At 41.9% G+C, this 14658-nt stretch overlaps 1 protein-coding gene across 3 annotated transcripts in view; it reads left to right on the top strand.

The window, feature by feature from the left end:
- LOC147030813 (intermembrane lipid transfer protein VPS13A-like) overlaps positions 1–14658 on the top strand; it is a 222936-nt gene that overhangs the window by 72523 nt on the left and 135755 nt on the right. For all 3 annotated transcript variants that reach the window (XR_015056515.1, XM_085875249.1, XM_085875250.1), the window contains 10 exons: positions 6135–6192; positions 7067–7194; positions 7295–7401; positions 7592–7763; positions 8550–8612; positions 8977–9118; positions 9354–9448; positions 12319–12455; positions 12609–12807; positions 13993–14107. Coding sequence is in view for 2 of the 3 variants with exons in the window: in XM_085875249.1 (XP_085731375.1) it covers positions 6135–6192; positions 7067–7194; positions 7295–7401; positions 7592–7763; positions 8550–8612; positions 8977–9118; positions 9354–9448; positions 12319–12455; positions 12609–12807; positions 13993–14107 (1216 nt within the window). In the remaining variant the exon portion in view is untranslated. The remainder of the gene's footprint in view (positions 1–6134; positions 6193–7066; positions 7195–7294; positions 7402–7591; positions 7764–8549; positions 8613–8976; positions 9119–9353; positions 9449–12318; positions 12456–12608; positions 12808–13992; positions 14108–14658) is intronic.

The following is a 14658-nucleotide window of genomic DNA, read 5'->3' on the forward strand; positions in this document are numbered from 1 at the left end:
TGTTTAATTAATACCAGGTGGGGTTAAATCACTCTGTCATCCTTCTGAGGTCGGCAAAATGAGTGCCAGCTTGCTGGTATCCTGTGTCGGGGTGGCGACCCATCCAGGATTGTGCCCAATAGCCAAGGAGACTGTTTAGGCAGCACCAACGCTCTGCACAGAGTATGGTCCCAATCTCCTCCTCCTCATCGGTGCCTTCGTTGTGATGTCATTGCGTATGTATAATGCTACATCTGCTCAGTATGAAAAATTTTGAGGGCCGAGAGATAAAATGGTCCACAGAAAATACATTTGATGACATTGTTGGACACGTGATTCGCAGCCATATTGTTTTAAGAAAAAAAAAAACCTTCAAAAATCTTCTTCTCTGAAGTGGCTCAACGGATCGAGGCGAAACTTTGTACGTATGACTGCCTATCCATGAGGAACAAAAGGTTCACACATATGATGTCATAGGTCACATGGTTTGGCAGCCATATTGCAATTACCCTAAAACCCATGAAAAATCTTCTCCAGAACGGCCTGACAGATCGAGGGGAAACTTCACACAAATGTTCCCCAAGCCTTGGGTGTTTAGGTTTGTTAAGGAATAATCGATAGGTCACATGGTTTGGCAGCCATGTTGGATTGAAGAAAATATTAAATAATGTTTACTCTGGTCCCACTTGATCATTTTTTTTTATATATTTTTATTTTCATTTTATTATATAAATTAAAAAAAACTTACAACTACACTTTATCAATAAGAAAAATTAAGCAGAATAAAAAAAGAAAAATTAAACTCCAACCAAGTAAATGGAAGTTAAAAAAAAAAAGATTCATCATCACACCATTTGAACGCCTTTATTCCTGAGCAGGGGTCAGCTTTTTGTGGGCTCCATTCATGGTACCCTTTCTTGTGGCATTGTTTTTACGGCTGGGTGCCCTTCCTGACACCAACCCTTTAGTCGCCTTCGACCCTGCAGGGATAATTACCAGTATACCGGTGCTCATTTCGCCGACCTTCGGAATGATGACAGGCTGAGTCAACCCCCCTGATGCTAACTCAGCGGGGCTTGAACTCAAGACCCCAAGGATCCCAAGCCACCTCCTTAACCTTTGAGCCACACCAGGCTCATAAGTTTTTTTTTTTTTTTTTTTTTTTTTTTTAAATAAGTAAATGAGTAAAGCCCCCACACCCCCCTAAAATACAGACTTTAAAAAGGTGTTAATGTGGGATTTTGTTCTTCCCACACCAAAGCCAGATTGCTAATGGTGTTTCCCTACTGGATGGCCAAGCTCAGTTTACATCTTGGCCAAGCTCAGCCAAGATGTAAACCTTTTCGCCAAGGTTTACACCAAGGGATTCCAGGACAGATGTATCCCTGTCCCATAAAGGACATATTTGACCACATCGTTTAAGGCGAATGTCTGAAAGATCAACCGGCACTGAAACGGCACGACAGACGATGGTGTCCAGGTGTATCCATCATACTGCCGCGTCAACATTTATGCCGCTCTCAGACTGATACTCCAACTCGTAGTGCAACCGCAACCCATAAAGACTCAGGGTCAAGCTGTGTTCCTAAAGAGGGAACAGGGACGGCATGAAGCCACATCCTGATTTCCTTAGTGGCTGTGGCCAAAAGATTGGCTCTGGTGACATGATCCACACTGTTCAACAAGTTGACAAAAGACACTCTTGCTGCTTCAACGTCCCATCTTTTAAGGCTAAGCCGGGACAGGCCTTCGGGTTCACATACGCTGATATGGGCTGAACTCCATGATAACACCGCCGCTGTCAACTCTCCCATTTGTGCCAAACTGCTTACGCGGGACAGAATGGTATCGACTAAGTGGTGTACTGCCAGCAGTGAGGAGATGAAGCCAGGGAGAGTTATATCAATAGCCCTCCTGAAACTCAGACCTCCCTGCTTAACTGGGAGCATAGCTTGCATACAAGCAGAATCGTTAAAAGTAACATTAGAGATTTTACTCACAGTTTCGTAAAAGTTGTGGTCAAAAGCTCCTTGCTGTGCACCATTCAGTTAAGATGGAGATGCACACAAGATATACAGGAGTTTGGGCAGAGCGAAACAGCTTTTGAGCAGCACAAATGCTTCGTGTGCGTCAATTTGCTCCAGACGGCCTGCCATACAGATCAAGTCATCGTGCTTCTCGATAATAGCTTTGGGCGAAGGCCTCGGGGAGATCGGAGCACCAAGAAGAGTACAGCCATTGATTAAATCAATCTTAATATCAGGGAGCACTGCCGTAAATATGGCTTCGGTAAGCTGACAGTCATCCAGTGATGCAATGTTGAGGAATGAGGATGGTCAACTCGCACTTGCCACTATTGATCTCGAGGCCACTGTCGGTCAACCGGCAATGACATTCTGGAGGTCAGCCAGCACTTTTGCGGGTTCATCCCCAAACAATGCGTCGTCGAGGTCCCACATATTGAACTGACTGAACCTCCCTGGCTATTGGGTCGATGCCCAGGGAAAAAAGACCTTGCCCGAAGGGGTCACCCTCTTGAATGCCAGTTGCTGAATAAATGGCCTCATTGCCATAAAAGAGATCAGAAGGCCTTGCGTATGCCTGTCAGATGAATGGATAGATACTGGGGGTGCACCTTCTTACTTCAGACAAAAAATGTCACGCCTCAAGCAATTAAATGCATCACGCATGTCGATCTTGAACGACGCGATTCGGAGACGGATTTGCCAGATAAAGTCTGGCAGCATGGGCAGCCGCTTCACACCCATCTTTAGTTGAATATACCAACTAGATAGGATGTAGCTCAGCCCCGAGATCTTCAGAAAAAGATTAGCCTGTGGCTTTGGTCGTGAGATGGCGCAAAGTATTCCCCACAGCCATCGGACGAACCCCACCATCCACCTTGTTACAGCAAATAAATTTGCACCAAAAAAAAAAAAACGCAGAACGCACGGCTTCAGAAACCTTTCCCTGCAGAACCACATTAAGGAACAGAGAAAGAGAAGAGAATAAGTGGTCCCCTGCATTGGCATATTCCTTGCCCAAAAGAGCCTGAAGATGTCCTGGTCTGAGCCCATTGGGGCCCGCAGCCGACCCTGATGGAAATAAGTTGACCACGATTCAGACGGAACGTTCAGAGAGAGCCACCAGAGTTGCTAATTTGGTGCAATCCCAAGGCAGGCAGGTAATAAGCACCACCACCTTGCACCAGACAATTTTACACACAAATAGTGGTAATAATAATTGCATAACCGGAATTGAATGGAACGCTTCCTCGAGTTGGTGAGCTTACATTTGGAGCATAGAGGAGTAATGGCTGAGACGGCCATCCCAGTGGCCACCAAACACACGTCACTGTCGTCGCCAGAAAAAGTGGCACCGCTAGTGGCCAGCGGTTAGCTCATGTCGATATCAACACTGGCTTCAGTGGCACTGCCAGTGGTCACCAGCTACACACCTTAATCAATCGACATAAAACTTCACAATTATGATGTAGTGGTAATGGGGAATAAATGTTTTAAATTTCAACTTGATCGGACACATGGTCTGGCAGCCAGAAAATATATATATAAATACATACATACATTTTGATCTGGGTTTGTTTTGATTTTTTTAAAATTATTATTATTATTTTCGAAAAAGGCTCACTTGGCTGTGCCTGGATCGGTATGAGGGTAGAGGAGTAGCAGCTGAAATACGAATCCTATCCAGGTTCCTCTTGACGACTTCATCTTTGCTTTTTGCTTGTTCGGGTTCCTTCTGATTACTCCAATGCAGTACTGTACCTATTTAGTCTCATTTGATTTGAAATTAATTTTAATCCAAATTCATTGAATAATATTAAACATCATGGGTCTGGGTGTACAAGACTGCCTCAGTCATGCTAAACTTTCAGATAACTATCTTTAAAATAATTATTTTATTTATATTTAAGGATGTACTTTAACACCATGTGTGGTATTCTGTTCTTTGAACTCTAGTTTTTGTTGTATTGTTGCTGTTGTTGTATAAAGTGATTAAGTAAGGCAAGCATTGCCTATAGCATGTTTATTTATTTTGTTGGAGGAACTAGAACACAGTGGAAAGGAGGGAAACACCAGCAGCAGGGTTGAGGGACACTTGAAGGAAGGGTGAGTGAGGGCAAGACTGATAAATCATTGGGTGGAGAGGAAGACCATGAGTCGGAATGGGGATTGACCTGAAGAGGTGGTGGTTGTTATTTTGTATGCAGCCTGTGGTGGCTGATTGCATCATTTTTGGTTTCTGTGCCGCTGAGTCTAAATGGACTATATATTACAGGCCAGAATTTCACTTGAAATGCATTTTTGTATAAAAACACTAATTTTCTTCCTGTTATTTTTTGCAACCGAAACTTGCATCTGAGTGACGACAAAAAAAGAAATCAGATATCGAATTAGAGTTAAGATAATGCCGTGAGAGTGTAAGAAAGTGCGAGTCTTACAAAAGAGGCTCTTTGGAGTGAACAAAATGGCAGTGATGTGATTTTGAAGCCCCTCCCTGAACTGGAAAGCCCATCCCAATTGGATAAACAGACTGACTTGTGGAGATTATATATTGTTGTGGGTGTAGATGGAGGAATTTCACAGCAAAGTTTGGATTGAATGGAGTTGTTTGGTCCATGGATGTGTAGGAGACATCTCAATGTAATTGAGTAGGGAAACTGTGAACTTAAGTGTTACGTGTCACCACATGGGGGGGGGGGGGAGTGGTGCAGTGTTAATTAGATGGGGATTAAGGATAAGTTCCCCCAGTATGTGTTTGTCCCTGTGACCTATTCCTACATTTTTGCATTTACAAGTCAGCAGGGAGAAGTGCATTTTTATAACAACAAGCGAGCCAGGCGTGCCAAGCAGGTGAGAAGCCCCGCCTTCCCAGGTTTTGTGTCAGCAAGTCATGCCCAGAGGTGAGGGAAGCGAAGACGTTGGTGGCTTTGTTGGTTCAGTTCGGTGTATAAGGGACACACGTGGTCGTGAGACGTCTGAGCGAGGACAATGGCGTCTAAGTATGGGCATTACGGATTTCTTTCCTTCGATGGATGAAGAAGACTGCATGATTCTCGTATTCATGCTGAGGCGAATTGGCTCACGTGGGTGAGCAAGACCTGGCCATTGACTCTTAGTTGGGTCATGAGAGACAGACCTTGAAGCCTCGTGTATGTCACTGAAGGGGACAGTGCCATTTTGCAGAGTGCCGCATGTCGACGAAGAAGCTGCACAGCGGTCTCTGAGCCTTGGTGTTTAATACCACTCATAAATTGCCTGATGTATGTTTTTCCTGCTGCGAGAGAGTGGCTTGGCGCCATTTTGGGTACATCTACATGTGCAGGACGAAGCTCCTCAATTCCAAGTTCCATAGAGACAATCTCTGGACCAAGCGAAATAAAGGGAGGATTTGATTTTCCTTTTTTTTCCCCCTTGTCTGTATTCGAGTCCATGTGTTGAGGTGCCTCGACTTTAGACCTTATTTACCTTATATTTACCTTGTTACCTTTTGAATTACCCTTGTAAATATTTCTACTGTCATTAAATTCCCACGTTTTTATTTTAAGTTGGTGTGTCCGTGTATTTGTCGTGGGGTTCGAGTATAAGCCCTATTGTGCTGTGCATCAATCTATCTGTGTCATCGTTCCACCAGTGCCGAATGCGCCTCCGCGCCCACCATAATCTCTGAGGATCAACGTGTCCACCACAAATTGGACGGGGGATTAACCTAACCGCCACGCCCGCAACAATATATAGTTATTTATTAGATGCTGCCATTAATGGACAACTTAACCTACGAGCATTTAACGTCGATACTTTTCATGTAAGCGCAAGTTCGTCAATGACTGTTTTGCTTCTTCCACGTTTCAACTGTTTCTTGCATATTAGGATGCCATCGTGACTTCTTATTAGAAGGTGGCGTGCATGAATGGTCATGATGGTGACTGATAGTGATAAAATTTGGCTGTTATTTCTGAAACGTACATGGCAGTTTGTTTCAATAAGAGTTGCCCTTTAAGAGAAACTGTGCTGTGGTGGTGGGGATCGACAGCTGCAACATGCAAGTCTTTCAGGAAGTGGATCTTAACTGTTACTGTTTATTGTTGTTCATGTGTTTTGGTTTATATATGGCATTCTGTGCTGTTTTCTTAGGAGCTTCTGAAGGGCATGGTGGCCTCCAGCACCTTCCAGCCTAAAGAAGTCACTTACGGTAAGTTAGTTGCCAAAAGTGTAGCACCATTGGCTCTTATCCCAGGGTTATGGGATCGGGAGTGGGTTGGGGGTATACTTATCCCAGCTCGGTGTCATCTATTTATTACATATGTAAAGATCGAAATGTCGTGAATTTTGTTTTCCCACCCTCGTATGCTTCTATACACGTCTCGCCCATTCGCTCTTCTGACTCATAACTCCGTCCCAACCATCTTTCTCTTCTCTCCACACTCTCCTAATCTCCCTTTTCTCATCTATTATTATAGCGCGGCAACATCGCGCTGTTATATAACTGGCTCTTCTGTCCTGTGTCTTCTGTCACACTTATGGCCACGTACGTCCCTTTGATCTGAGGGCTATAAATAGAAATTTGTCCAACGTCACAACTCTTCCCATCATGCATGCTAATTCACCGTGTCTACATTTAAATTTTATAACTGCAAAATTGTTTCATCATTCTTAACCTAGACTTTTACTGCCCCCAGCCGCACGATATCGAAGTATTCGCGTCTTGTCCTTCCTTCTAATCCTTTTCTGATTTTTAGTTTCCTTAATTTCTCTTCTCTCCTTTGGATGAGACCACCTTTTCTCCTTCCCTCCCCACTTCCTCATGTACCATCCAGAGATCACAAAAACAATAACACTCATGTTTCATCCTTATTTATTTTCAATCATGACTTTTGATTGACCAAGTTCAAAGGTAAATATGTAAAAAAAAAAAACCCAAAAATCCTCCAGAAAAAGAACAGAAGCTGCTGAGGAAAATGATCAATTAGGTAATGAAGACCTTATATAATTTTAGATGGATTTGCAAGTTTGTAAAACAAATGCTCATTTTTTCCACTTTAATTATATTCTCTGTTTTTCCACAGTTTTCCGACCCATTTCTGCATCTGCCAAACTTCGCATGAATCCAAAGGCCTACCTTGACCTTGCCATGCCCAAGATCAACCTGGACGTGATCTTGGAAGACATCAATACACAGTTGACCCGTCCACAAGTATTTATCTTCTTTTGATTTGTTTCATTGTGTACCGGTATGCAATACTGTATGACACGTTTACACATTACATTCACTGTTGTATTTTTATTTCCTCCAGTACCTGAGCATAATGGAGATTCTGGAATCCTATGACCGTATGACACGAAACCTCCCGTATCGCAAGTACCGACCCACAGTCTCCGTTAAGGACCATGCACATGAATGGTGAGGACTGCTCCTTGCTTTGAGCAGGGAAGGAAATTTTTTTGCTTTTGTGTGTTCTCTCCTTGAATGGTTGAAATAATGAATGAATAAATGAAGACGGTCATGGTGGTGTTTTATTTATTTATTTATTTACTTACTTACTTACTTTCCCCTCCTTACGTGATTGTAACTGATCAATTCATTTGCACAGGTGGATTTACGTAGTTACAGGTGTGTTGGATGTGACAGTTCGGCGGAAAATGCGCATGTGGTCGTGGAAGCATATCCGCCGACATCGCATGAAGCTGAAGCGGTATTGCATCCTCTACAAAGAGAAGATTACGCAGAAGACTCCACCGGTCAGCCTCATCAAGGATGTAGAGGTGAGCCATGTTGGTGCTGTGTAACGGAAACGCGTATAAACTACGCTGAACAGTTTACCTTAGAAATCACTTAAAACATGTAGAAATGCAAAAATAAAAATTCAAATATTTTTTCAAAATGGCCGCCATAGCGCCATATTGGACTTTTGACCAAGTCCAAAATCTAATGGCATGATCCTTGGATCATACCTAACACCCCCACCAAGTTTCGTCGAAATCCGTCGAGGAGTTTTTCCGTAATACTGTTCACAAACAAACAAACAAACAAACAAACAGACAGGGGTGAAAACAGTAACCTCCATCCATCTTCGATGGCGGAGGTTAATGAATAAATAAAAATTAATAATATCTTTAATTTCAAAGGCTTTTTCAATAACTATATTATTTATTCACATTCACAATAGTCATAGTGTTGCATTTTTTTAAATTAATTTTTTTCATGTGAATGTCATCCCACTGTTTTATACAAGGTTAAAATAAGTACATTGGAGTTAGAAGAGGAAGCGATAACAGGGGACGAAACGACAATGGAACAAAAAGTGAAAGGGATTGTGGAGGGAGAGTAGAGAAAACACAATAACCTGGAAAGGAAAGGAGGGGGGGTGCTTGGTGCGAATTAGTGAGGGTAGAAAATATAAGGAGTATAGATGGACGATACCCTGAGGAAGTGGTGAACAGCCATTTTGAATCACTGCAGGAAAGAATGATATTGTAGAGGATTGATGGTGCAATGATTTGGCAAATAATGCAAGGTTTTGATTACCAAATGATGTGTCCTGCTTTTAGGATATGGAGAAGGATTTGGATGTGTTGAATATTACTTTGGCACGGCGGAAGGCAGAGGCTGAGGTGAGCAGTTTTCTTCATACATTCCCCTTTGGTTCTTCTTGCTATTTGAGTCGACTCGTCGTAATTTGTTTAACCTGCTTTACGTAGACTCTGTGCTTGCTCGCTTTCTGTGGAGCTTGACTCATTCCAAATCACAATCGGTTGTGTCTTCCTCTCTTCCTCTCTTCCTCTCTTCCTCTCTTCCTCTCTTCCTCTCTTCCTCCCCCCCCTAACCCCCACTTTCCTGTATGTAATGCATACATGTACTCTTAATTCCCTTACTAATATTTCATAACTTTGATGAAATATTCTAGCAACATCAGTGTGCAATTGGTCTGCTTTGTGATGATGACAAACCTGGATGTTGACCATGTGTTGGTGGTAGGCCTTGAGTAGCGGATGCAAAATTTACGGGAAGGGCAAGGCATCCGAGGAGCCCGAGAACAAGTCTGGTGGTTGGTTTAGCGGATGGTGGGGATCGAAGGAAGACGAACCAGAACGACCGGAAAGTTCATCAATGACAGAAAGTAATGCCCTAACCAAATCTCACCCTCGTGCCCTCCCTCATTGCTTTTGGCTCAAATAACTTCTGCCATTCATCTCATCACCAACCTCTTTTTGAATACTTCTGTTTATTTGTTTTATTTTATTCCATTTCATTTCATAAATACTTTGTAAATGGAACAGCAAGTAACATTGGTTTATGATTTTTGAGGATGTTGTGTGTGACAGTGTCTTTTTATGTTTGTGTCTTCCTATCAGGCTTAAGCACTTTAATGTCTTCGGAGGAGAAAGCTAAACTCTACGCTGCCATCGATTATAGCGAGACATCCACCGACACGACGGTGCCTGAAAACGTATGTCATGCCCATCTGGCTCGATCCCCATAGAAACCTATTAAGACACTTCCTTCAAATTCCTCTGTACTTGACATTGTTCTGTTTATTAAAATAGGTTCAGATGTAAGAATAGATAATTTATCCCTTTATGCCTGAGCATACTCCAACAAGTATGTAATGGCCAGAGAGTGACACAACAGACATTGTGGTGGAAACGAATGTATTATACACCAGTGAGTGAAACGGGTGAGAAGGCAATTGCTGAATATTATTTTGTGATGGATCAAGCAAAAAATTGAAACTGCAGCTGAGGAGAGTTTGATTGATCAAGTAAATAAACGATGGAGGCTGATGAACATGAATGTAACTTTGTTGTAAAATGTATTCTTTCCTTGCATGAGGTCCTAATCCAATTTCCAAGAATATCCACTTGATAATTTCAAAACGGGTGGTTGGTTTATCTATTTATCTTTGTTGTGCATTGACCTAATCCTTGTAGTGGAGCTTGTACGTAAACCACATACAGGCCAAACATGTGAAGGCATCATTGTACTTGGAATAGCGAGGATAGTACTCACAATGGACAAATACAGTGGCCTGCAAAAGTATTTACCCCCCCCCCCCAAAGTTTTCACATTTTGATGCCACCTGAGCTTATTTCATGATGCTTTCAAATCAAACTTAATATGTAGTCTTCACAAACTACTCCAAACTGATAAAGCTAAAAAAAATGCAGATAAAATATGAATAAGTTACATTAACAGGGAAAATCAGATGATTCTCAGTTGCATAAGTATTCAAACCCTTTCCCTAATTAGCCCTCTAAATCACTTCAGGAGCAAATTATTTGTTTGAAAAGTTACAAAATAAGTGTAATACATTTCACCTGTATGTAATCAGTGATTTAACTTAAGAATTAAACTTCCCCACCGATGTAAGGAGTTCAACTCACTTGGTCAACCAACAAGGCACACTTGAAGACCAAGGAGATTTCCAAAGAAGTCAGACATAAAGTGGTGGAGAAGCACCATTCAGGAGAGGGTTATAAGAAGATTTCAGTCACTCATGATCCTTCTGAGTCACTCACGGTGAAATCCATTATTAAGAAGTGGAAGACGTATCGTACCACCCAGACTCTACCCCGAACAGGTCGCCCATCCAAACTCAACAGCTGAGCAAGCAGGAAAATGGTTCTGGATGTCACTGTAAATCCAACAATGACTTTGAAAGATCTACAAGGCTCTACTTCCGAGATGGGGATGAGTGTTCATCAATCAACAATATCCTGTTCCCTTCACAAAACGCGCCTCTGGACAGGTGGCAATGAAGAAGCCATTACTGAAAAGACCTATCTAAAAGCTCGCATGGAATTTGTGAAAAAAAAACATCTTGATGACACTGCAGCCATGTGGAGAAAAGTTTCGTGATCAGATGAGACAAATTTAACTTTCTGGTCTAAATTCAAAGAGTTATATCTGGTGCAAGCCAAACACTGCACATCACCCAGTCAGCACCATCCCGACTGTCAAGCATGGCGGTGGTAACATCATGTTATGGGACTGCTTTTCATCAGCAGGGACTGGCAAGCTTGTCAGGAGAGAAGGGACAATGGACGGTGAAAAGTACAGGAGAATCCTTGATGAAAACCTGCTCGACTTAGCCATGAATCTGAAACTGGATAGGAGATTCACATTTCAGCAGGACAATGGTCCAAAACACAAAGCTAAAATCACACTAGAGTGGCTGAATGAGAAGAATATAAATGTTCTTGAGTGGCCCAGTCAAAGTCCTGACTTGAAGATTGCAGTTCATCGACAATCCCCGTCAAACTTCGCAGAGCGAGAGCAATTTTCACGTGAAGAATGGGCAAAGATTTCACCATCTCACTGTGTAAAGCTGTTAGAGACCTACCCAAAAAGACTCATATCAGTCATTGCTGAAAAAGGTGCTTCCACCAAGTACTGACCTAAGGGGTGAATACTTTTACAACCAGTGAATTTTTATTTGTACATGTTTTTTTTTTTGCAGGTTTTCCTGACATGTAACCTCCTCCTTCAACGATAACAGTGTTTAGTTTGATCTCATCAGTTATGAATAGAAAAGTTCATTTGGAAAAATAGTTTCTCCATAATTCGTAATTCATCCAAATGTACCATTATTGGTTGGGGGTGAATACTTTTTACAGGACGCTGTACAAATACGGTATGGTATTTGAAACTCAAATATATCTAAACAGGTCAACCTGGGAGTGTTATTGAGTTCGTTTTGGAGGCTTGTTGAGATGTTTGATTATTATGGATGCTGACTAATGTGTAATGTGGTGCCAGCTGGGCCGCTGCATATTAGAGCATCCCATCCTACACAAACCATCGTTTGTTTCATGTGAATCCCATTTGAACTCATTTCTCACGATGCTCACACACCCCAGGTTGGAATTTCCTCTCCTATACATATTTGTCCATTCACTACAAATGTCCTTTAAATTCCAGCACATGTCTCAATGTCTTTGTCCTTCATGTGATTTGTGTACCAGCTCCTTCATGTTTAAAAAAAAAAAAATGATAAAGCCACTTCCCCTTCTTGCAGCAATGTAATTGTATATTTAAAAGATCTTGTTTTTTGTTTTTTTTAAATTTGTCCCAATGGAATGGGTTGGTGGTGCACCAATAGCCACATGGACAAACTGAGCACCAACCACAAGAGGCATGCTTTTACCTGAGACGTTTTCATGTTTCACTGTTTGTTGTGGTTGCATAGTGTCATCGTTTTTTTTTTTTGAAAATGTGAGAAATGTGAATGTAGGTTCAAAGTTTGGAAAGTGTGCTTTAAACCATTGCCAGGCTGGAAGCCCAGATTATTGTTTCCCTTCTTCAACATGTCCTTTGCAGTATGTGGAGAAAATTTTGCTCTTCAGCCTGAAGGGAATTTCCTGCACCATTTGCACGCAGAATGGCGACCTGCTGCACACTGGACTCAAAGGCGTACAGGTAGACGTTCAGCAGCGTCCTTCTGCACAAGCCATGCGGTACGTGCAATGCATTGACTGTTCTTGTTACCCATGCCATTTTGTGATTTGTACTATTTTGAGTTTTGTGTTTTGTAGCCATGTGCACACATAATGGGATAATATTTTGTTTGTGGATTGGTCATTTGGAATGTTGTAACTTTCTCACCAAAGTGTGGCTGCTAAGCTGGAACGCTTTTGGGTGAGTGGACTGAATGGTGATGGTGGAATCCCTGTCTTGTTGGCACCACGAGGAGGTAGAGATGCTGCGTCTGCTCTCTTGGAGCTCATCTTTGAGACAAACCCATTGGATAAGAAGGCAGATCAACGACTACATATCCAGTCTCGTCCACTCGAGATAACGTACAACGCTGTGAGTAAAACAAATTCCGCTATCTTTTGATGCTGAGCAAAGCTCGTGAATGCCTTCTTTTTCCTTCTCAATTCATCAAAGTGAACATTTACTTTTGCATAATTAAAAACCATGCAGTTTAAAGTTAGGATGTGATCAGCCACAACCCTCCCATCAGACTGTTCGGAAGACGAGAGCTGGGACGACTGCTCGGGAGACGAGAGCTGGGACGACTGCTTGGGAGACGAGAGCTGGGACGACTGCTCGGGAGACGAGAGCTGGGAAGACTGCTCGGGAGACGAGAGTTGGGGCAACTGTTTGGGCGACTGTTCGGGAGACGAGAGCTGTGACGACCGCTCGGGAGACGAGAGTAAAAGACTGTCAACAGAGAACTGCCACAAAGGCTCACCAGCCCAATTTGGCTCCGTCAGATTTTAGTCTTTCTTCCAACAATGATATCAAAGCTGCTGTGATGTCTAAGTTAAGTCAGCAGGCAGCACAGAACAGCAGGCAGTTCTGTTGTGACGGCATCACACAACGACTCGAACGTTGGTTGAAATGTGTGGACCACAGTGGTGATTATGTTGAGAAATATACCCGTACCCTGGTAGAATAAAGATTGATGTGAGTGCCTGTCTTTGTTTCATTCAAATATCTGTACCTGTTTTGGAGAAAAAGAATCGGAGGAATTACTTTTTAACATGCTCCCATAAGAAGGGCACTGATGTCTCTCCCAATCTCCCTATCCAAACTCTTTCATGAGCCTCCAGTACTGCAAAGGAAAAAGTCAATAAGTTACCTCTTCATCAAAAAATATATTTGAGCTCCTTCTCACATATGAAGTGATTAATGGTTATGGTCTGACCTACCACACTGAACTTGTCTCTGGTTATGTCCCGAGGTGTTATCTTCATGCTCATACACATTGTGGTCCCACATGTGAAGCAAAGACTAGTCTGAGACTTCCTTTAAGCTTTAACAAAATACCCATCCCTTTTTTTTTTTTTAAACCTCCTTGAATTTGTACTGTGAGGTGCTTTGGGAGAATATTTTGTTTCGTAATAAGTGCTAAAAAAAAAAATCTGTTGTAATTGGGGAGACTTGCTCGATTTGACAAACATCATCATGCTGCCTTGCATCCCTGCATTCCCAATCTGGTGAGGGTGTTGTGTAAATATGGTGCATTGGGTCATGACACTGTTTCAGGCTACAATCAATGGCCTTGCGGAGTTCTTTCAGCCGCCAGAGAATGTACATCTTGATCAAATTGCTACTGCAACAAAATCGAAGCTGGAAGAGTTTCGGGAAAGGACTGCCACAGGTCAGTGGAGGCCTTTTGTGGATGGTTTGCAAAAAAAATTTATATATATATATATATATATATATATATATATATATATATATATATATATATATATATATATATATATATATATATATATATATATATATATATATATCTACACCAAAGAATGAAGTCAAAACTTTGCAAGTATAATTTATCTAATTCTTCTATTAATTATTTTTTCTTTCCAAGTTACCAGGTTAGCTCAGACAACAAAGCTCAAGCACATGTCTTCTGCCAAGTCTCCATCAGCATGTTCCAAATTATTTTGGGCCAAGCTTGATTGAGCTTGAACCACACTCCATTTTTTTCCCCCATGAGCATAAGCCTAAGCCAGGATGGCCCAGTATATTTAGATGAGAGATTTTGCTTTGTTCAGAACCAGCTAATGCAGGATTATAATGAGTCGAGATGCTACAAAAATAGTGCTTATTGATCCTGAAGACATCTGCTGCATGAGCTTTGCTGCCTATCAGATGTTTAACTTGAGATACCTAGTTGTTTAACAACCAGAGTTAATGGTAATA

Source organism: Eptatretus burgeri, chromosome 3 (assembly GCF_056783735.1).
Source record: "Eptatretus burgeri isolate ZD-2024b chromosome 3, Ebu_testis_v1, whole genome shotgun sequence".
NCBI lineage: Eukaryota > Metazoa > Chordata > Myxini > Myxiniformes > Myxinidae > Eptatretus > Eptatretus burgeri.